Source organism: Aotus nancymaae, unplaced genomic scaffold (genome assembly GCF_030222135.1).
Source record: "Aotus nancymaae isolate 86718 unplaced genomic scaffold, 86718_ANA_hifiasm-v0.15.2.pri h1tg000065l, whole genome shotgun sequence".
Classification (NCBI taxonomy): domain Eukaryota; kingdom Metazoa; phylum Chordata; class Mammalia; order Primates; family Aotidae; genus Aotus; species Aotus nancymaae.
Genome location: NW_026988480.1, coordinates 7,746,663 through 7,770,188, shown reverse-complemented (window position 1 = coordinate 7,770,188; position 23,526 = coordinate 7,746,663). Strand labels below are relative to the sequence as shown.

Genomic DNA, 23,526 nt, shown 5'->3' with positions numbered 1-23,526 from the left:
CTTTCATTTCTGAAATTTGGTTCTTCTTCATGACTTCTGTTTCTTTACGGTGGCTTTCTGTTTTTCATTTCTTCAGCAGGATTTGTATTTTCCTGTTGAAACATTTTTGTAATGGCTGTTTTAAAATCCTTGCCAGGTAACTCGAGCACGTGGTTCACCTTGGCATTGGCAATCACTGTCTTTCTCATTCATGAAGCACGTTTCTTGGTACTTGGTGTGACAGGAATTTTCTATTATATCCCATTTTGCCTATAAGGAAATTCTGGGTCTTATTTATTTTATCAGGTCGTTGCCCTGATCCTGTTTAGGGAGCCTGATTTGTGGCCTGTGGTCCCGCTGACAGATGAATCATCAGAGCCTTTCAGTGCTATTTTGGTCTGCTTGGTTTATTGGGTGGCTCTGGGTTCCCTACTGATGCTTCCTGAGGAACAGAAGAGTGACTCTCAGTGGGAAAGGGAAGCTGCCAGCACACAGCTATGAAGCCTCCCTGGCCTGGCGTGTGTTCTAGGGGGTCCTCCGCCTGTGGGAGATGGAGTGTGTTTCCCAGGTGGGGCTGTGGGCCTGCTGAGGGGGATCCTGTTCTGGTTTCCCCAACCCCCTCACCTACCCTGGACTCTCTGAGAAGGGACGGAGAGGCTCCCTGGGTCAGATCAATCATTACGGTGGAATCCCTTTGGCTGCTTCCCCTTCCTGGTCATGTTTTGGTGACAGGCTCTTGGTGACCCCGCCTCTATCCGTCCTATTACCTCAGGCAGGCTTCACACTGACTTGATTTCTCAGGAACTTCAGGGCCACTTGTGGTTTTTCCACTTAACCTTGTTTGCCAGTTCAACGGCACTGCTGTCCATATGTCCAGATAGCACCAATCCCTGCATCACAAAATGTCCCTTCCCAGTCCAGGCCCAAGTCTACCTGGAAAACTCCAATTCATCCTCTGAAACCATGCCCAAATGCCCCTAGCCTGTGAAGTGTGATCCCCAAAGTGTGATGCCTACGCTACCTCCCTGAGGACAGGATGAGACACAGAAGCACAACTGAGCTGTGGACCTACTGTTCCCCAGCAGGCAGACCCAAGCTGTTCATTAGACAATAGATCCCCCCACCGAGTGGGCAGACCAAGGTGCCCATCACATGATAGAAGGGCGACCTCAGTAGGTAAGGTCCAGGTACGCACTGGGTAACAGATTGCAGAGAGATGAATGGAGAGCCCACAACGTCCTCCTGCAGCAAGTGGCAGGAGCCTGTCCAGCTGAGGTCTCATGGCTACTGGGTCTCTCCAACAGTCACCAGGGCTGGCTCTGGTCAGGGACCTAGGGACATGTGTTCATCCTACGGAGCCCAGTAACTGTGACAAGTACTGTGTGCTTGGAAAGCACAGTCCCTAAACTACAGTGAAATCAATGTCCACCTTTCCACCTTGTGACACTGGTCAAAAGTCTGGGCAACAACTGTCTTCAAAGACTCACTGGGAGCTTCCTGCCGGACAAGATAGAACCTGCCACCACCCGCTCTCCTTTTGCTCTAAAGCAGTAACACCAGGACCATTTCAAGTCAACTCTCCCAACATAGCTGGGGTGAAGTATTTCCTCTGTCTCCTCAGAGTGGAAAGTTAGAGCCTCCAGGGGCTGACCACGCAGGCAGAAAACTGCATGGGTGGCAGGGAATGGTGGCTAATTGAAATCTTCATCTGTCCATGACCAAGTAAGCCCAAAGTATTGCTTCTTTTCTGGTTTGGATCTGAGGGAATGAGGTTAGATGGGGTCCTGTGCCCTGTCACCTGACTCAGGAGGGAGGGGACAGGCCCAAGAGGGCAGAGTCAGCAGAAAGGGGCAGATTCCCTTAAGGAGCGGAGGGAGGGAGGAACCTTGGCTGAGGGAAGGGAGGAGGCGGGTGACACTGGCTGTCTCCAGCATGTGTTGATGTGGAAGTGAATCCACCAGAGTTTCAATATTCACTTTTAGTGCCCACTTTGAATAGACACCGGCAAGTCCCTCGGGCTGGCCCACTTCAGGGGTGTGTCCTGCAGCCGGGGTATTCCTAGCAACATCAAAAACATGTCAGGACCCATTACCAACACTGTGCATTGTGGTTAATCTTCAAAGATCTTTGAATATAACATTTCATTCCTGAAGGCAAAACATTTGTGAATTTATAACTGAATCCACTGATCTGTAAACACACAAACATACATTCATGCATGAGCACACACGCAGATGCACACAGACACATGTGGACAGACATACATCTGTACAAGCGCACGCACACATGTGCAGAGACAGTCACAAAACTGCACACATGCACACGCATACACACATGTGCAAACACACACAAACATACTTCAGGGTACTCAAATACCTGTCTCACGGAGGCTTACCAAGTTGATAATTTTATTATACTCTGAATAGAGATGATATTTAAAGAGCAGAGAAAATGACTATACAAAGGATTTATAGAACATTCATTTACATACTGGATATATTCTTTACAGTATCAGAAAAGTAAAAATATGCACTAACAAGTAAGGCAGAGAGGACATTACAAGGTATTTGATGCTGAGGATAAATGCACGGTGACTTTTAACACGGCTATAGCTTAACACTGGAGGAATACAATACGTTCTTCTTCTGAGTAGTTAGTAGGATCCTGGCCATAACATGCTGCACTGGGCACAGTTCGTGAACTCTGGGCATTTACTCCCCAGGGCGGTATGCGCCTGCCCAGTGGGAGCCCTAGAGGCAAAATGCCTGGAAATGTTCCTTTTCCTGTGGCCCTAGAGCCGGAGTCCATGGTGGGGGCTCTCTCACGGTTTCTGAGTCCACAGTACAATCTGTGATGACACACATCTTGTTCTGTTTAATGCACATGTAACACGAAAGGAAGAAGGAAATCTCCTATACCAGCTCTTCAGAAATTGTGGAAGCTTGCTTCCTTTGGTTCCTCAGAAGGAGCTATCTGCTTGGAGCAAATTCCCTGGTGCCCTTGACCACGTTTACCTTGTGTAAAAATCAGACCTGGCCAATGAGTTCAAAAAGCACATTTGCACGGCTTCCTGAATGTCATGGAGGCATGGCTTCACGAGGACCACCGTGGGCACCCCAATGTCTCTGTGATTCCCTGGCAGGCTGTGCTTCTCAATACTGCGACCCTAGTTTGCTCTGACTTCTAAACGAGCTCTCCCTTTGGCTCCCTTCATCCTTCGTCAGAAGGATAAAGGAACTGGCCTGCAAACTTTTGGTTAAACATGGGTAGACGCCATCTCGGGATGAGGCACCTCTTGAGGAAAGCACAAACCTCTGCACCCCATGGCCACATTCCTGCAGTGGATGAAAAACCAAGGTGCCAGAAGCCTCTGCCAAAGACATCAGGGCCAACACATGAGGCTCTGCCGAAAATGCCAGCACTTCCTGACAGTCACTCCACCGCACGTTAGGGAAGGAGGTCCACAAAGACCAAGGCAAACATTTGGCACAGAAATGAGGCACTTGGTTTGGTGCTTCAATAGGAGCTAAAAAGTGGAATGTCCACCTGCTTTCACACACACACACACGCATGCATGCGTGAGCGCACGCACACGCACACACATGCACACATACACACGTGCACACATGCACACAACACCCTGTGATTTGGCTGCTTCCAACTCTGCCTGTTGCTAAGTTTTGCTTGGCCCTTCACTTTAAAGCAGAGTTCACAAGCACATTCCCAAACCCCAGCTCCCTGACAGGAGTCTGTGACACCAGTGTGGCCTAAGAGTGGGGACTTGACTTTTGAAGGCAGAGGAGAGGGAATTTCAGGCTGGATTGCAATCGGGACAGTCAGTGTGCCTGCAGAGCACCTTGGCTGTGAGAGGAGCACGCCAAGGCCTTATTCCGACGTAGCCTAGTCTTCTCTGTCACTCTGGGGATGTTCCAGGGTCCCGAATTCTCCCAAACCATTGATCACGGACAGATTCAAACAAGAAAACCATGGCACTGGCAGGTTGAAATAAGCCCGAAATACAGCTGATTCGGTGGCATAGATGATGCCAAACAGTGGCACTCAAAAACAGCTTGCCAGTGCCGGGGTTTCTTCTCCTTCTCCTCATCCTCCCTTCTGCTCATGCATGCCACAAGCACACAGGGTCCCCAACAGGAAGCCCAGAGTGCCAAGGAGCAGCATGAGGAGGGCGGATAAAAAGACAGGAACTTCAGGTTGTGCAGCGTCAGGCTTGAAAATGGTCAAAAAGCCCGTGTGGGGGATGCTGAGTTTAAATCCAGGCATTTTCCATCCCTTCTAGACTCTCCCCATCAGAAAGGAAGTCATCCACAATCGAAGAAAGACATTCCAATGAGTAAAACGTCGGGGTGGGCTGCTTGAGGCAAAGCCACCTTTGGGTGGCACCGCACGTGGGGGACTTAACAGCAGTGCCTGAAGTCCACTGCACACTATTTCGGTGGCCAGGGGCCTGCGGTGTGTCCTATATGGGGACAAGCCTCGTAAAATCACAGCTTGGCAGGCTGCAGCATTTGATACTGGTACAGCATAGCAATGGCTAATTATCATAAATAATTTGGCATAAGTAAAATATAAATTATATAGAAATGGCATTTTTGATTCCTTCTTCTCGCTTCTCCTCTCAGGGTCCTCACAGGCTCTCCCCAGCCCAGCTCACCCAGCTCGCCATGGGTGAGCTGGAAGCATGGAGCACTCACCCTGGTGGAGTGGCCAATTCCTCCCACCACCCCCATCCTCACAGCCCATCATCGCAAAGGCCCCTCGTTGTAGGCCCCCCAGTGTTCCAGAAGGGCCTGACTTGCACAAACCTTCGTTAAACATACACACCCCCTTCTCAGTTTCATTAGCATCTCCATCTTGGAAAGACAAGGTGAGGAAGACCCCCGGCCTCAGGTGCAGCTGGGCAGGAGTGCCCATGCCAATGGGGAAGGAGGGCAGTCTCTCGGCACCTCTGCCTCAAGGGCTTGGGACTCCTCATCCCCCGGAATGCTGGTGTGCCAGGGACGTGGGGACCACCTCGTGTTCTGTGCTGTTTCCTTGCAGATACCTTTCCCACGGGGACCCTGGGGGGTGGTACACCCGTGCCAAGCTTCTTTTACCCAAAAAGCATGTGGCTACAGAGATGTGTCAGATAAGTCACTTTCAGGAAAGGCCAATTCACAGTGATGTTTGTTCTTGTTTTTGTAGAGCTGGAAGATCCTCTTTCCCCTCATGGGCCTGGAATGTCAGGTTCATCGGTTTGGTACAAAGTGGGGACCCCACTCTCACCCCACGGTTGTCTCCAGGGCTTCGAGAGGCATCAGTGGGTCTGGGGTGTGAGGGGGTGCTTTCAGACCTTCTTTGGGGAACCGATCATGACCTTTGATACGAAGTTGACGATGGCGCTGGCAGGTTGCTCAGGGTCGTGCTCTGCAAACAGGTGGCACACGTTGTCCGTGGCACTGCCCTGCTTCCGGGCCACAAATCCAAAGACTCTGCCAAAGGAAAGTCTGGTCAGAGTGGTCAGTGTCCCACAAGGTCCCAAGCTTCTACTTCCTCCAGCTACCAGCAGCACTGCCAGGAGGAATCTTAAATGCCACCTATCAAAAATCTACCATGTGCCTAGCACCCTGCTGGCTATCCATTCATGTACTTCACCGCCAGCCTTCACAGACCTGCAGATGAGATGTCTGACTCTAGCTCTGCAGTGAGGACCCTGAGGCTGAGAGGTGAGTGGCCTGCCCACAGCCCCAGGTTAGGACCTGAATCAAAGCTGAGGCTCAACTTCCTCTATAGATGCTTCCCCAGGCCAGGGCCAGAATCCCCGGACACCTGTCCCTGCAGATTCCCGAGCCCCAGCCCTGACATACGGGACCACAGTCTACAAGGTGAGCAGCAAGGGACTCAGGGGGTCCTGAGACGATGCCAGAATGCCAGTCCTGCCTGGACTTCGACACTCCCACCCACCGGGACCATAGGGGAAATACACCAGGCGCTCCTTTCAGGCCTTGGAAGCCTGCATTACAAACTACATAGAATTCAGGGGGCTTTTTATAAAGAACAGCCCATCGAATTATTTTTCTTAGAAGAATTAGAGTCATTATCTTAATAGGCTTTTATGAGTCCTGCACTTCACATAATAACAACCATTATCCCTATTCAAATCCTGGGGAAAGGACTCTTCTCTTAGAAAAATGAAGGATTTTTTTGTTTAAATTTAGCAGTTTCCACACCACAGAAGGGTGTGGAAATGATACTCGAGTAACCCCAATACAGTCACAAATTCCAAGCAGATGAAAGCCTGTGTTTCTGAGACCAGCCAGAGAGGGAGTGTGCCCAGAACACAGTCCCCATCTGGGAAGCCCAGCTCATCAGTACCAGGGTCTCTTCTCCTTATCCTCCCTTCTGCTAACACATACACTGAGCAAGCCCCTGGACAGGTGAGCTATTTGAAACCGGGATTCCAGGGAACGATGCCTGTGATCAGGCACTGTGGTCATTAAATCTGGGTTATGCTGAGAAAACCAGGCTGGGAGGATGTAGCCCATTGTGCCCCCGAGTGGGAGGTTAGGGCAAGGTCCCCCAGCTGGCCCTGATGGCAACACTGGGCCAGGAACAAGCACAGGTGAATGAAGCAAGGCCATGGTACTCAGGGAGCCAGGGAAAGTGTGCTCATAAAAGGGGACCTCTAAGCCAGGCACGGTGGCTCACGCCTTGAATCCCAGCACTTCAGGAGGGCGAGGCGGGTACATCGCCTGAGTCAGGAGTGAGACCAGCCTGACCAACATGGTAAAACTCCATCTCTACTAAATACAAATAATACCTGGGAGTGGTGATGGACGTCTGTGATCCCAGCTACTTGGGAGGCTGAGGCAGGAGAATTGCTTAAATCCCAGAGGCAGAAGTTGCAGTGAGCCGAGATCGTGCCACTGCACTCCAGCCTGGGCAACAAGAGCAAAACTCTGTCTCAAAAAAACAAAAAGAGGGACCTCTAACAGCTGCCTGGCTGGCTGTGGAGCAAGGGCATAATGAAGTCCCTCCTCCCTTGCATTTGGTAAATTTGGAACCCCCGCCTCAACCACACACCTGCACACAGGGAGCACTTCCTTCTAGCCGTGCAGACCTGAGCACTGCTGAGCCCATCCTCTCCCAAATGACCAAAAAGGCTGTGCCATCCATCTCCCTGTATCTGTGCCACAGTGTTACACGACACATGTCAATACTGCACATCCCCCCAGCAGCTGGGAGAAAAGTTAACAGCCTCCAGATCCTCGTCCATAACGAGAAAACTTTTACTTTCTTCTTTGTAAAGCAATTGGGATGGTGTCATCATTTTCTTATAAGGCACCCCTTATGGAAATCCAGAACAGAATCCAACTTTGGACTGTAACTGTAGACAGAGACAATGTAAAGAAATCCCAGCAACTTACTTTGAGGAAGGGCCATCTTTGATCCACCTTGCAAATTAGAGACAAAAAAAGGGTCAGGTTAATTTTTTACATTAAGGGACAGAATTAAGTAGATTCCTCGCTTAATAAAAATGCAAATTTCTTACTTCCTGTCTTGTGGGTCCAAGGCACAGAAAATCACACTGTTGACGGGGTAATGCCTCCGGAAGAAGAGCCTGTTGGGACACAGGGGAGAGAGGATGGCTCCTGTTACTGGGGCTTTTGGGAGACCGGGGATGCACTGGGCGGGCTCTACCATACAGGAAGATTCTTGTAGCAGAAAACATTTTATACTTTTACTCGTCACTTGGAGAGAAGAAAGTGTGTGTTCATTCAAAGTCAACAGATGTCATGAAGTTGGGCAGAACGGTTGTGTCACCAGTAGACAGAAGCACCACACGGGCCAAAACTGCCAGCTGTGTGGAAGGTGGGAATGAGGTCAAGAAGTCCTAACAGGCCAGGCATGGTTGCTCACACCTGTAATCCCAGCACTTTGGGAGGCCGAGGTGGGTGGATCACCTGAGGTCAGGGGTTCGAGACCAGCCTGGCCAACTTCGTGAAACCCTGTCTCTACTAAAAATACAAAAATTAGCTGGGCATGGTGGTATGTAGCTGTAATTCCAGCTACTCGGGGGACAGAGACAAGAGAATTGCTTGAACCCAGGAGGCGAAGGTTGCAGTGAGGCGAGATAGCGCCATTGTACTCCAGTCTGGGCAGCAGAGTGAGACTCCATCCCTCCCCGCAAAAAAGGAAGCCCTAACAAACTGGAAAAGCTGGTGGGTGTGAGATGGACACAAGAAAGCGCCTCCAGCCCTGCCAGACACTGCTGGCTGCAAGGTTGTGAGGAACCACTAACAGCCTCCAGGCTCTGAGCCTCGGTTTCCTCGCCTGTGAAAAGAGGATCACAATAGCAGCCCACTCTTTCCACAGGACAGACGCCCAAGTCAGATGCAGTCATAGATCTGGGAACACTGAGTGAGTGGTAAAGTGCTGTGCACGGTACGTTCCTTAGGGAAGGGCTCCACATTGTCACTGATACGACCCTCATGGAGACCTCCATCCAGGCTCACCTGCCAGCCCTCAGTCACTGACAAGACCACCTGGGGCATCCTCCTCCGGCTCACCTGCCTAGCCCTTCCTTCCAAGAGTGCTATCCACCCAGTTCACATGGACCCCAAAGGACACCATCTCAACACTCAGCTGTGTCCAGGCTGGGCCAATCTAGCTGGCTTTGGGGTCAACCCTCTCCTTCTGGGAGTGGCTCTGCACTGGCACAGGGTAAAGCTCATCTGGAGATGAAGGGAGAGGCCAAGAGACAGGCAAGGGCAGAGGCAGAGCCTGGGGGTGCTTCAGTGCAAGGTGACCCTGCAGCCACCAGCAGCCCCTCTCAAACAGGTGCCTTTTAAGGCTGATTGTTGGTGAGAAGATGCCCCTTTTGTCCAGAATAAGCCAGTCTGAACTCTGTCTCTTACAATATGAAAGATCTGTACTGATGTGGACATGACCCATCTCCAGGGAGCGTAAAGAATGCAGGGAAACTAAAGAGACACAGAAAAAAATACACCCCTGACAAGGGCACATAGAACAGATCCTATGAAGAAATAACAGCTCCTTCAAGGGCAGCGGTGGGGAGGGAACAGTCAACATTGTGAGGGTCCTTAAGGAGCCCAACCCTTACCCTGAGTCTACCATGTAGTCAAGCTATGCCTCCAGACCCTGAGTCCACCATGCAGCCTAGCCATGCCCCTGACCCTGACCCTCAGTCCACTAGGCAGCCTAGCCATACTCCTGACTGTGAGCCTGAGTCCACCAGGCAGCCTGGCCATGCCCTGAGCCTGACCCTGAGTCCACCAGGAAGCTGATTCACATCCCAGACCCTAAGTCCACCATGTAGCTCAGCTATGCCCCTAACACTGACTCGGAGTCCACCGTGCAGCTGAGCCACATCCAGCGGAAACCCTAGGAGGGCCGTGTAGCTAAGCCATGTCCCTGACCCCGAGTCCACTGTGTGACTGAGCTATGTCCGACACACCCTGAGTCCACCGTGCAGCTGGGCCATGCTTAACCTAGACCCTGGGTGAACCTTGCACCTGAGGCATGTTCCCAACCCTGATTCCACCAAGCAGATGAGCCATCCCTCTGACCCTGACCCTGACCCCGCCATACAGATGAGCCACGCCCCTGACTCTGACCCTGAGTCTGCCATGCAGATGAGCCACACCCCTGGCCCTGACCCTGAGTCTGCCATGCAGATGAGCCACGCCCCTGGCCCTGACCCTGAGTTTGCCATGCAGATGAGCCATGTCCCTGACCCCAAGTCTACCATAAAGCCAAGGCACAATCCTAACTCTGAGTCCACCAAACAGCAAAGCTATGCCCCCTGAACCTGACCATGAGTCCACCATACAGCCGAGCCATGTCCTGGACCCTGAGTCCACTGTGCAGCTGAGCTGTGCCCGTGACACTGACAGTGAAAACACAGTGGGGCTGAGCCACGCGCCTGACCCTGACCTTGACCTGAAAACAGGGATGGCACTCTGGAGGGAGGGAGAGAGGAACAGGCCTGTGGCTGCTCTGTCCATGCTCGTGCTGGGCGTTCAGTAAAGGTCTGCAGCAGGAACATCTGCTCCAGCACAACTGGCTCAGTAACAGCTCTGACGAAAGTCATTGGAAATTGGTCAAAGGAAATAGTACATATTGAAGTCATACTCTCACCTGAAAGGAGATGCCCCACTGTTAAAACAATAGGTTCCAAGATCAATGGATTCTGTTCATAATATCAGAGGGTTTTTAAGTAACTGAGTTAAAAAGGCTTTTAACATTTGCAAATTATGTGTATAATTTTAAAACACCAAATGTCTTTTTTTTTTTAAATTTTACTGATTTCTAAGAAAAATCACCTTCAGAACAAATGCTAATAGTTTCTATGTAGTTCCCAGGACCTGTCTAATGACAGAAAAAAGCCTAGACAGACGCTGGGTTACTGACGGTCTCAAGGACGGCTAACGATTTACTTGGATGACCACTCACTCTAGGGAAGAGCAAGAGGAAGGTGACAGCCCCACCCCTGCTGGCAGCTCCTGCCTCCCTCCAGGCACTCACTTCCTCTGATTGTCTGTCAGGGTGATGCCCTGGGCTGACACCTTGAAGTGCACAACCGTGGACACAGGGGGTGGCTCCTGGACCAGGGTGATGCTCAGGGCCTTCTGGATCGCCTGGTGGCCAGTGAGGGACTCCATCTCCACAGAGTTCAAGTACCACACGTTGCAGGCTGGAAGACACCAAGGGGGACACAGGTTAGTTGCAACTGTTGGGACAGGCATGTCCTGCTAACACACTGTCAGTTGCTGATGTGCAAACCTCGTGTTTACTAACAACTTGCACATGTGGCCTGTCCTGGGTGCATGTAGGGCAAATGGCCTTTGCTGCTCCTAATTCTGAAAGCATGAACGGTGAGTGCTCCAAGGGTGCACTTGCTCCCATGTCAAGGCAGAGAATAAGTGAGTTACTAGAGCAAAGCAGACACGTCTTGTGTGGCTTCGCCTTCCCCCCAGCCAGAAGGAGTTTTCCATTCGCCCTGCAGCAGTATTAAACCCTCATGTCCCAGGTGGAGCCCAAGGCATCTTCTCTGGTCTCAGGGTGGGTCTGGACAACAGTCACATTAGCATGATAGGTAAGGAGCCCTCGAGAAACATCTGTGAGGGAAGCATGTGTCCTGGAATCCTGGTTGCCAAGAGAAGAAATGGCTTGCAGTGAGCTCAGAGAATGGACTGGAAAGAGCCAGTAAGTGGCCCAGGCTTGCCTGTGTCCTGGCTCCTCGTGCTGCCAAGGGAGGGCTGTGGGTCTTGTCCCCACCCACCTCCTCTTGGGGGAAGGAAAACAATTGGGCTCCATAACAACCCTTCTCTCCCTTCTAGCCTGTGATCCTGCAGCTCAAACACAAGTACACATGCGACTTTGGGCCGTGGGTGAAACTGAGGTGTTCCGAGACATCCAGGCTCGGCCTGAAGCTCATTCACTGAAGGAAACCAGGCCCTCTCCTGCCCGAAGGCCGAGTAGGCGTCCTCCTGAGGAAAAGAACTGCTCTCACTCACTCGCCCTGTCTGCTGTATACAAGTCCCTCTATGTGAGCGTGCACATATCTTAATTCCATGGCAAAGACCTCTAAAGTTTCACTAACAGAAAAAGAGTGTTTCCTCATAGTCTACAGCAACACATCCCAGTACTCGGATGCACGGTCCGCACTGGGTGGTGTTGTCTCCCTCGGCCGTGTTTTCCTGGGGGAGGCAGGCCTATGGAGCAGCACCATCTTCTCTTTGCCTTGCAGTCTGACTTTCTAGAACCAGCAAGGCCCGTGCCTACCGGCAAGTGGTTTAGCAGGTGCACAGACAGATGTGCCGGCAGGTGGCTCGGCAGGTGTGTTGGCAGGTGCACAGACAGATGTGCTGGCGGGTGGTTCGGCAGGTGTGTTGGTAGATGTTCTGGCAGATGTGCTGGCAGGTGGTCTGACTGGTGTGCTGCAGGGTGCGCTGACACACAGTCCTACAGATGGGCTAGGATGTCCCTGGGTGTCAGAGTGCAGGGCCACTTCTGAGTTGCGGGACCATCCTTTCTCTCCACAGCAAAGGCCATTGTGTTTAGAGCTGAAGACACTCTGAGGACCTGAGCGCATTTTTGATGATAGCTTGGTGATATGGTTTGGTTGTGCTCCCACCCAAATCTCACCTTGAACTGTAGCTCCCATAATCCCCATGTGTGGTGGAAGTGACCCAGTGGGAAGTAAATGAATCATGGGGGTGGGTTTTTCCCACGCTGTTCTCGTGACAGTAAGTCTCACAAGATCTGACGGTTTTATAAAGGTCAGTTTCCCTGCACACGCTCTCACCTGGCACCATGTAAGATATGTCTTTGCCGTTCCTTCGTCTTCCACCGTGATCATGAGGTCTCCCCAACCATGTGAAACTGTGAGTCCATTAAACCTCATTTTCTTTATAAATTACTCAGTCTCGGATACGTTTGTATTAACATCATGAGAACAGACTAATACACTTGGTGATATTTATCAGGTGAATCTGAAACACCTAGAAGTAACCTAGAGGTCCCGCTTCTAAGGAGATTGAGAAAGGAAATATTCTATAACCACATGGGATAGCTAACCTGCAGAGAAAGACATTTGTGCCACATATTCATCATATTCCTATTATAGTGGGAAAGACCAGAAACACACTAGAAATGGGAGAGGGGTAAAATGAGCCCCCTCAGTGGAATACCACACAGCCAGCAAGCGGTAACCAGGAAAATCACACAGCAGCATGGAGAGACGTCATCAGCAATCAGCGGGGAAAGCAGAATAAAAGCCACGTCTGCTATGATCAGAACGGGAAAATAAAAAGCATGTGTGTATACAGACGGGAGCTGCGAGGGAGCCTGGAGAATTCAAAACAGACCTTGTGATGGGGACAGCCTGTCTAGGATTTTACTGGCATTACTGTAATGCTAATCACGCATTATGAAAGAGAGAAAAAAGGGGAAATTTTGACCTAACTTACTAGGAAAATTCCACAAAACTGGCACAATCTCAACCAGTTCACACAGAACCACGGTTGCCATAGCCCAGACCCATACACTCTTGAGAGAGTCACAAATGGCTTTCTGATGGGGAGCAGTCCTGCTGGCTAGAGTTTGGTAGGAATTTGCTGTTTGGGAAATCTCTCTCCCTAATGCAGGAGCTATGTCATCACTTCTCAAAGCAGAGAAGAAAATGCTGCCATTAGGGTGGCTGTTCTATGGAGGGGACACATCAGCCAATTAACACCAAGTGCTTCAAAGCCTCTCTCCAGCAGAGAATAAGTATGCCTGCGCCTGCCTGAGGGTCAACGCTGTGACTGTCCAACTGCATCTGGCCCAAGTGCTCATGCCAGAGATGAAGATTTGGTGCCCAGTGGGAGTTACCAGGAAGGCGTCCACCAGACCCATGGCATGGAGCTCTGTCAATTGCTGGCTACTCTGGGAAAGGGACTTGATAACACAGAACAAAGTCTGGGGCCCCCATGTGGGAATTTGTCCTAAGGCAGCAATCCAGAATTCAGAAAAGAGGACATAATGCAGAAAGATGGTCACCTAAGCATTGTCTGTGGTATTAAAAATCAGAAACATGCTGAATGAACAAGCATAAGGAGGTGAATTACGTGCAGGTCCAGATGGACTGTTGTGCAGCCATGAAAAATGAGACTTGCATTATGTTTGTAAAAAACATGGATAAACTTATTAATCTAAGAGATGAGAAAAGAATCATACATGCAGCATGACTCCAAGTACAAGGAAAAAGGCAGCCTATGATTGGATCTGGTTGACATCAGGAGTGGTCTTTGGACTGGAGAACACTGAACCTGCTGTCCACCCTTCCTCCCAATATTCAGGGACTTCTTAGGGGTAACAGATCTGTCATTTTTCCTTTACTTTTGTTTTCCATTTTTAAAATTTAAAGAACATATATGACTTTATTTAAAAAATACATAAGTACCATATGCTAAAAAATGCAACCATAACATTTCTGGGAATATTATAAGGCTAGTAAAAAGAAATGTCTTTCTTTTCAGGATTATATTATATTCCTCTGCTTCAACAAGAAACAATTAAGAACTGAGGCTTAAAACACAAATAGAAATTGTTTTAGAGATTGGAGCAAAGGCATAATGGTCTTACTATCAAATGAAAAGGGATTAAACTGGAGAAAATTAAAAGTCTATTTTCATCTTTGTAAGTTGTCTGACTGCTAATATATCTGAGTCTCGGCTTCCTCTGTCTTTATAATGTGGAAATTGGACGTGATCATCTCAAAGAACACTGTACATCCAGGAGTCTGGGACTCTAAGCAAATTAGGACACGAGATGAAGTTCAGTTTAGGAAAGAAAACTAAATTGCTGGAGGTCATCAGAGATTGCAGTAGTTCCATCATCTTGCTGCAATGGTTGTTCTGCGCTGATTCTTTTGGTTTTTTTTTTTTTTGAGATGGAGTTTCGCTTTTGTTACCCAGGCTGGAGTGCAATGGCACGATCTCGGCTCACCGCAACCTCCGCCTCCTGGATTCAGGCAATTCTCCTGCCTCAGCCTCCTGAGTAGCTGGGATTACAGGCACGCGCCACTATGCCCAGCTAATTTTTTGTATTTTTAGTAGAGACGGAGTTTCACCATGTTGACCAGGATGGTCTCGATCTCTTGACCTTGTGATCCACCCGCCTCGGCCTCCCAAAGTGCTGGGATTACAGTCTGTGCTGATTCTAAATACTTGCAGCCAATCCTCCAGGTGAAGACGGCACCAGCTGAGGGGTGGTCACTGTGACAGCCTCACTCCTCCAGTGACAGATCTGCTGTCCTGGTTCTGCGACTTGGAAACGGGGTTAATGTAATGGACAGCAAACATTCGCAGCTCTCAATGTGTTTTACAAATGACATTTTTAAAGAAAAAGCCCAATATATAAATGCCCAACTCAGATAATTAGATACAAACTCAAAGTTCTGAGTGAAGTCGTCTGACTCTAATAAAGACCCACCCTTAAAAAATTGGAGTGTTTGATACATTTCATATGTAGTTTTAAAAGATGGGAAAATGTACCTAAAAATGATAAGGCAGGATAGAAGAGAAAGTTTAAATATCTAAAAACAAGCACTACTGGGATACACTGTTACGATCGACTAAATTCACTCAATTCATCTATCAATTCCACACTTCCTGAGTGACTGTAGGATAACTAGGAAGCTTAAGGACAAAACTGAAACACTGCTCATGATGAGAAGGTACTAAATCAGAAGAGCAGAATGCACAGATGCGTGTGCCCTGGTGCTACCATATAGGGCTGAATGGGCAGGGTTGTGTCCCTGAGCGGATATGGGCATGGCTGGACGTGGGAGCTGAATGCCAGGCCTAGATCTGCCACTCAGGAGCCAGGGCTGTCACGATGGGTCCTCTGTCTATGACATGGGATGACAAGACACTACATGCACAGGCCCTGTGGGTGGAAGAGAGGAGTCAACAAGCTGGGCAGGACAAGTGCTTTGCGCCTGTTGCCATCACCAATCTTCAATGCTTTTCTGAACACTGCCAATGCATATGTTGTGATTTAAAAACCACTATCAAATGTTTTCAAAATTCCAAATACACTTTTAAAAGGTGTGACTGACACAAATAAATCCATCAGAGTGGATCTGGTTTTGGAGTCCCGTCTTTTCAGTTGAGAGTAAGTGAGCTGCTCATCAGAGAGGTCTGCAGTGAATTCTTGCATCCTGGACACTTCACTGGGACCCACAGACAGGGTCCACTGTTACTTTAACAGAGGAAAGCTAAGAACCATGATGGGCTCCAGGGACCCCCTGAAACAGATTTGGGGGCTGTGGTCCAGGACCAGTCCAGGCCCAAAGATGGGATCTAGAGCTCACAAGGGAAAAGGTGAGGCCAGCTTCCCAAGAAAGGCCATTCCTCTTGGGCCAGAAAAACGCTCCCAAGGCACTTTCAATGTCCTATTCATTTCATCTTTTCAACTGCTATGCATGGAAATATTATTACCCCCACTGACCAGATACAAACCTCAGGTCTGCGAGGCTAAGTGATTTGCCAGAGATCAAAATCCTGAGTAGCAGAATGTGCCCTGAAACCCATGACCACAGCTACACTTTTCATTTTGGAGCTTCAAGCTTTAGCATACTTGCAATTTGGGGCAAGCTATTTTCACCTTTACTTTGGCCACAGATAACTTATTGCATAAGGAGAGTCTAAATAATGACTTAGACACTATGAACATTCCATTCAAAACAAAGCAATTTTACTTTAGCTGGGTAACAGACACAGTGATGTATAATTTTACAGAGGAAAGCTACATAGAAGAATAATACAAATTGTAGAGAAAATAAGTGGTCCTGGGGCCACTAGGACTGCATCTAATGCTGCAAAAGCAACCTGGCCTGGAACTAACGAGTGATTACAGAAAGATTGCTGGATACAAGGTTAATATACAAATGGTCAATTCCTTTCCTAAATACCAGCAATAAACAAGTAAAATTTGAAATTAAAAACACTATACCATTTACATTAGCACCTCCCAAAAGCTACCTACATTTAAATCTAACAAACTATAGACAAGATCTGTATGAGGAACACTATAAAACTCTGATGAAAGATACAGAAAACTAAATACATGGAGAGAGATTCCATATTCATGGACAGGAGAACTCAACTTTTGTCAAGAAGACAGTTCTTCCTAATTTCATCTATAGATTCAACACAATCTCAATCAAAATTCCAGCAAGTTATTCTGTGGATATTGACAAAGTGATTCTACAGTTAGTACAGAAAGGCACAAGACCAAAAATAGCAAACACAATATTGAAAGAGAAGAGCAAAGTTAGAGGAATGATACTATTTGACTTCCAGGATTACTATAAAGCTAAAGCAATCAAGACAATGTGATATTGGTGAAATAACAAATAGGTGAATTAAAGAATTCAAAAGTAGACTCACATGAACATAGTTAACTAATCTTTGACAAAAGAGCAAAAGCAATACAACTGTGAAAAAACAGATTTTTCAACTAGTGGTACAGAAGCAACTGGACACCTGCAGGCAAAAAATAAAAAAATGAATCAAGACACAGACCTTACATCCTTCACAAAAATTAAATTAAAATGGACCCTAGACTTAACAATACCTTGAGGCTAACATTAGAAAAAAATCTAGCTGGTCTTGGGTTTGGTGATGACTTTTTTTTTTTTTTTTTTTTTGAGATGGAGTTTCGCTCGTTACCCAGGCTGGAGTGCAATGGCGCAATCTCGGCTCACCACAACCTCTGCCTCCTGGGTTCAGCCAATTCTCCTGCCTCAGCCTCCTGAGTAGCTGGGATTACAGGCACGCGCCACCATGCCCAGCTAATTTTTTGTATTTTTAGTAGAGACAGAGTTTCACCACATTGACCAGGATGGTCTCGATCTCTGGACCTCGTGATCCACCCGCCTTGGCCTCCCAAAGTGCTGGGATTACAGGCGTGAGTCACCGCGCCTGGCCTGGTGATGACTTTTAAGATACAATACCGAAATCACAATCCATAAAATAGGAAATTGATAAGCTGGATTTTATTAAAATCAAAAATTTCTGCTCTGTAAGAAAATGAAAAGGTGAGCCATGAAATGGAAGAAAATATTTTCAAAAGGCCTACTTACCAAGTAAAGGACTAGTTTCTAAAATACACAAAGAACTCCTAAAATTTAACAATAAGAAAACAAAATCCCAGTTAAAAAAACAGGCCACAGACCTCTACGAATACCTCACCAAAGAAGATATATAGATGGTAAATAAACATCCGAAAAGGCGCTCCACATCGTAAGTCATCAGAAACAATGAGATACTACCACACTACTATCAGAAAGGCCACAATCCAGAACACTGGCCACACCAAATTCTGGCAAGGATGTGGGGCAACAAGAACCTGCATTCATTGCTAATGGGAATGCAAAATGGGACAGCCACATTGATAGACAGTTTGCCAGTACCTTGTAAAACTAAACACACTCTTACCATACAATCCAGGAATGCACTCCTGGCATCCACCCACAGGAGTTGATAACTTACATCCATTTAAAAACCTGCACATGGGTGTTTACAGCAGCTTTATTCATTACTGCCAAAACTTGAAAGTACCCATGATATCTTTCAATAGGTGAATGAGTTATTGAATTGGTACACTGAGACAATGAAATATTTGCTGCTAAAAAAAATATGAGCTATTAAGACATAAAAACACATGGAGGAAACTTAAATGCATATTACCAAGTGAAAGAAGCCAACCTCAAAAGGTTATTAGCTATACGGTTTCAACTATGTGACAATTCTGGAAAAGTTGAAAATATGGAGGCAATAAAAACATGAGTGGTTGCCTGGGATTGGTGGGGGGGGAGGATGAACAGATGGGGCACAGAGGATTTTTAGGACAATAAAATAATTCACTATAATATTATAATGGTGATTACCTGTCATTATGCATTTGTCCAAACCCATAGAATGCAAGACATCAAGGTGAACCAAATATAAACAAACTAGGGACTTGGGTGATGAGGCTGTGTCAATGCAGGTTCATCAACTGTAACACATGCACTGCTTTGCTGGGGGATGTTGACAGCAGGGAGGCTATGCGTGCATTTGGTGTACCTTCTCCATTTTAATGTGAATCTGTCACTGCTCTAAAAAAAGAAACTCTAAGAATACATTTTTTTTTAAGTGATCTGCTCTTTCTGGCGAGCTGGTTCTTGGGTGTTTTGTGTCTCACTGGGATTGCTGGTAGTGTGGGTCAAATCGTTGACTCATGCCAAGTGACTTGTTGACTCACGTCTCTGGAACATTTCTACATTTACAGCTGCCAAGACAGGTCACCCACATCCTGTCTTACTAAATTTTCCCCCAAACTAAATCCGGGGCTTGACATTTATTCCACTGAATTTAGTCTTGCTCAAGTCAGACCAGCCCATGAAGCCCTGGTCGATGTCCCAACAATTGCACCCCACCCAGCTCTATGCAAGCTTCTATAAAAGGAAACCTTCTTCAAGGCTCACAGGAAAGAAAGGAAACCTGAATACTGAAAGTGCAAAAGGAAGTTGTGTCAGTGAATCCTTTTTCTCCCCAGTCACCAGATGTGGAAACAGAGCTGCATTTACTGACCTGCCCCCTGTTTCAACAGCTCAGCTGCTGAATTGGCTGCCGTTTGTGGAGAATTTTCTGCTATTTCCTCCAATGGATCTGTAGGAAGGGGCAAGAAAACACAGAAATGAGTCCTGCTCCTGACCAAGAATCCTCATAACAAAGTTAGACAACCTGACGACAGAATTCCCAGATGGTGACATGCAATGGTTTTGCAGAGTTGAAAGTTTCCCTTTGAGACAATAATCTGACCCAGAGAAACCATGATCACGTTCTGAACGAAAGTAGAGATGTGCTGGGTGCTTTGGCTCACGCCTGTAATCCCAGCACTTTGGGAAGTCAATGAGGGCAGATCATGAGGTCAAGAGATTGAGACCATCCAGGCCAACATGGTGAAACTCCATATCTACTAAAGAATACAAAAAATTTGCTGGATGTGGTGGTGCACACCTGTAGTCCCAGCTACTTGGGAAGCTGAGGCAGGAGAATTGCTTAAACCTGGGAGGCAGGATACAGTGAGCTGAGATCGTGCCACTGCACTCCAGCCTGGCACTTGGTGAGAGTGAGACTCTGTCTCAAAAAAAAAAAAAAAAAAAGTAGAGATGACAAGGCCTAATGAAATATTTTTCTAATCACTGAGTTAGTCATATGAATGACATTTTGAAAGATAAATCACATTTACCTATATATTGAGTTAGATCATTTTTATGTGAAGTCATGACTGCTTAGGAAAACTGGGACATATGGTCACATCGCCCTGACAGGCTGTGGGTGTTGTTTTTAATTTTATTACAGATATTGTCTAACAAACATAAAAGTAAAAAGAACATTGCATCCATCATCTAAGTTCAACAACATCAACATTTTGCCCACTTTGTAGAAACGTAAAAATCCAGCATCAATGACCCTGAAGACTTCTTTGTCTGAGCATTTTGTATTTTTAAGCTACATAATTTTTGCTCTATAGAAACCTTTCAACAAAATCTATGATGTAAAGCCATCTGGGAGTTGTCAGGTGAAGCAGAGTCTCCTCTTCTCTCCTTCATTTGGGTGAATTTGTTGGCCTTTTGTTGGGTTCCACCATGAGTACATGAAAAAGCCTCCAGTCTTATTACTTTTCTCAATGGATCTTTATGGATCTCTGAAACCAGTGGCCTTGACTACAGACAATCAACACAGAGCCAGACCCCTTACCTCTCTCTGGGATAAGCAGCTTGCATGGCAAGGCCAAGGGCGTGATGGAATGCTGGCACACCAAGGCCGTCAGGCTCCCTGCAAAGTGGACAGACAGCAAACAAGAGTCAACAACCGCTGTAGGTGTTGTGTGCTCAATTTATCAGCTGGAATGAAACTGATGCAAAGGCTGAGCCCTTATCTTTTTAGCAACTGATATGTCAGATTACTGTGCAGCTTTGTGCAAAAAACTTCAAAGAAGTTACAAGTTCCACAAGATGGTTGAGAGGTAAGGAAAGGGAACTGCTGATTCCTCTTATCACAGACACATCATTGCCAAGTTACAAAGACGAAAGCATACAGTTTGCTGGATCTTGAATCAGGAGGGCTGACATCCAGCCAACTCCAACTTACACATGTATATTGCCCCTGCACAATGCTTCCTAACAAAGCTCTAATAACGATGATGCCTAAGGCTGCACTGTGCTTTGTGTGGCTGGCTCAAGCCATCTTTCCAACAAGCTCATGAGGTAGGGAAGGTTCCCAATTGCAGGGAAGGCAGGGTGCTCTGTTGGGAGCTCTGTGCTGCTCCTTGTGCCTGTGGGAGAGGGTCACACTGGGGCTCCAACCTTCTCAGGACTTATCTGCCTGCCAACCAGGACAGAATCTTACTGAAGTCTGTAATTCCTACTTCTGGTATAGTGCTTTTCATATGTTTGGTTTTGACAAAGCTTTAAAGAACAATTTCAAATCTAGTTTATCTTAAAGATAATAATTCAGATCAGTGGGATTTCAGAACTGGGGATTGAACGACGAGTAAACCACCACAAGAGTGATGGTCCCAAACCTCAGGTTAGCGAGCAGAGGGAATACGGGCCTCATGAGTTCAGAACACTGATGGCAATCTCTCAAGCAACTTACCGAAATATGGTTCATTCGAGCACCCTTTCAACCGCACTCCCTTCGGGGTACACTCTATCAAAAAGTGCCGAACGAGTTCATTGGCCAAATCTCCAGCTGTGGCAAGAAATTTAAAGAAAGAAGAATTTTTTGAAAATGGGAGCACGGGAGAATTTGAAAGAGAGAGCACTAAAGCCAGAAGACAGTTGAAAAGGCTCTTCTCTGAAGAGTCCAGACACTGCGCAAGAGGCTGCCAAAATCCATCTTCATCCTAGGAATGGTAACTGGGCTGCAGGATGGCCGAATGAGCACAGGCTAGGTCAGATACAGGGCAGGAACCCCTGCAGTGACAGTGTGGGGGCTGGAGAGGTCCTTGGGAGTGGCCCTCAAACATTCTGCAAGAATCCCCAGTGAAGGGACTGAGCTTGCAGCTAAGAAAGAGGATCATGAATCTCCAGCTGAATTTCCTCTCAAAGAGGAGAGATGAGAAAGGCTCAGACATAAAATGATACCTAGAATGAATCGCCGAAAAGAGCTGGAAAAAGGTCAGTTTTCCAGGTGGAATTTAACAAGGAGCTTGGGTCTGCAAAACCTTCCAGAAAGCAAGCACTCAGGGGCACAGGAGTAGCACTCTACCACATTGCTATTAATAGTAAATAGTGCATCTGCTTCAGGCCAGCCCATGAGTCCAAAGAGAAAACACATCATAAAAGGTCACTGAATGGCAAAATTGTCTGAGAGTGGAGAAGTACAAACAGCATAACCAAAAGAACAAGAAGTCACTGCCCTCTGCTAATGAGTCCAACAGACCTTTACAATGTGCTGTATTTCTGTGTTCCGGGGCCTCCTTCATCACCCTCCATGGGAGCGTGTCTGCCTGAACTTCTAGTATTTTGGATGTTGGAAACCTCCTGGCAACATGACCCACTGGAGTTGGGAGTGGTCCCCAGTGCCTTGCCCACAGTAGGCTTCCAAAGGATGTTTATAAATGTGACAAAGGCTGGGCGTGGTGACTCATGCCTGTAATCCCAGCACTTTGGGAGGCCGAGGCAGGCAGATCACTTGAGGTTAGGAGTTCAAGACCAGCCTTGCCAACATGGTGAAACCCCATCTCTATTAAAAATACAAAAAAAAAAAAAAAAAAAGCCCATAAATAAACGTGACAAATATCACTGTGTCAGCATTTCACAAGGCCAGTAAAGCTTGCAGAAAAGGAAATGATCAGATTCTATAAAAGTCTGTGTTGAATTAAACTGGGATAAGAACGTATTGCCATTCAGTTGTGGGAGGAAAATGATGCCTGGCTTCCAAACTGAAAAGGACACCAAGCATGGGTCTGGATGCCACTTGTGAGAAATGGCTCGGTGGGAAGTCCTTCTGTCCAAGGCTTTCTGGAGAACAGCATCCAGAAAGTCCCTAGCTGTCCCATATCCAGGTTCCTGGAGGTGGTACGGTAAATGGCTGTGGCCCTTTATGAGCTGGTAAACTATTTGCTCAGATCTGTCCTTGGATTGTGAAATCTGAATGCCAAATCCAGGGCAGTGTGAAGACACAGCAGCCAGATAAGATTTCGCCCAGAGGCCACCAACAATGCTGGGTTTCCTGAAGTCTGCTATTCTAATATCCCCTATTTTGTTCCCTTCATCTTAAGATTTGAGTCCAAAGTCTGTCTGAGAGGCAGGATGCATGCACGGAGGTAGAATCAGTTATACACCATCATCTAGATTCTAAAAAGATAATGCATGCAGAAATGTTATTTGTCCTTGCCCTAAAACTTTACACGGAAACCAAGGAGCCAAGCAAAACCCAAGAGCTGCCATCCACCACTCCTGCTCTCGCAATAATCTCATCTCTGCAGACTCGCCAGATGCTCTTGGTCCTGAGACCCTTTTTCCTGCCATCATTATTCAGTTTAAGGTTTGAACAGTCCTGAACAATCAGGTCGAATTTGGCTCTCCAGCTACAAAGAGAGCTGAATTCCACTCAGAATTTCCACTTATTTCCACTCAGAAATTCCACATATTTCCACTCAGAAGGAGCATCTTGTTGGGCTTTTTATGCTGGAATTCTGGATGCTAGAAGATCCTACTTTTCGAGAATTATCTGTTCTTTCTCCCCTACACACCTTCTCTCCACTTCACTTCAAGACATTCAGTATCCACAGGTTTCAGGGCTGAGCTTTGACTGAGCCCCAGGTCCTTCCCAGCCTCACTCCTCACCCCGCTTCCACTCTCACACCATTACCTGTGCCAAAATGAACCCATAGATGTTTCTGGAAATGCTACAGCCCTGCCTGAGGCTAGACCGCCTGGCAGCCAAATCATGCATTCCACAGGGTGTAACTCCAAGG

General features: G+C 47.4%; 1 protein-coding gene across 5 annotated transcripts in view; it reads right to left on the bottom strand.

Moving 5' to 3' along the window:
• Positions 1-2,370: 2,370 nt before the first annotated feature.
• TNS3 (tensin 3) overlaps positions 2,371-23,526 on the bottom strand; it is a 319,311-nt gene continuing 298,155 nt past the window's right edge. For all 5 annotated transcript variants that reach the window (XM_064366692.1, XM_064366695.1, XM_064366694.1 and 2 more), the window contains 7 exons: positions 21,198-21,293; positions 20,298-20,375; positions 19,125-19,202; positions 10,525-10,693; positions 7,529-7,597; positions 7,404-7,430; positions 2,371-5,468 (listed from right to left, as the gene is read on the bottom strand). In XM_064366692.1, coding sequence (XP_064222762.1) covers positions 5,324-5,468; positions 7,404-7,430; positions 7,529-7,597; positions 10,525-10,693; positions 19,125-19,202; positions 20,298-20,375; positions 21,198-21,293 — 662 coding nt within the window. In that variant the 3' untranslated portion in view covers positions 2,371-5,323. The remainder of the gene's footprint in view (positions 5,469-7,403; positions 7,431-7,528; positions 7,598-10,524; positions 10,694-19,124; positions 19,203-20,297; positions 20,376-21,197; positions 21,294-23,526) is intronic.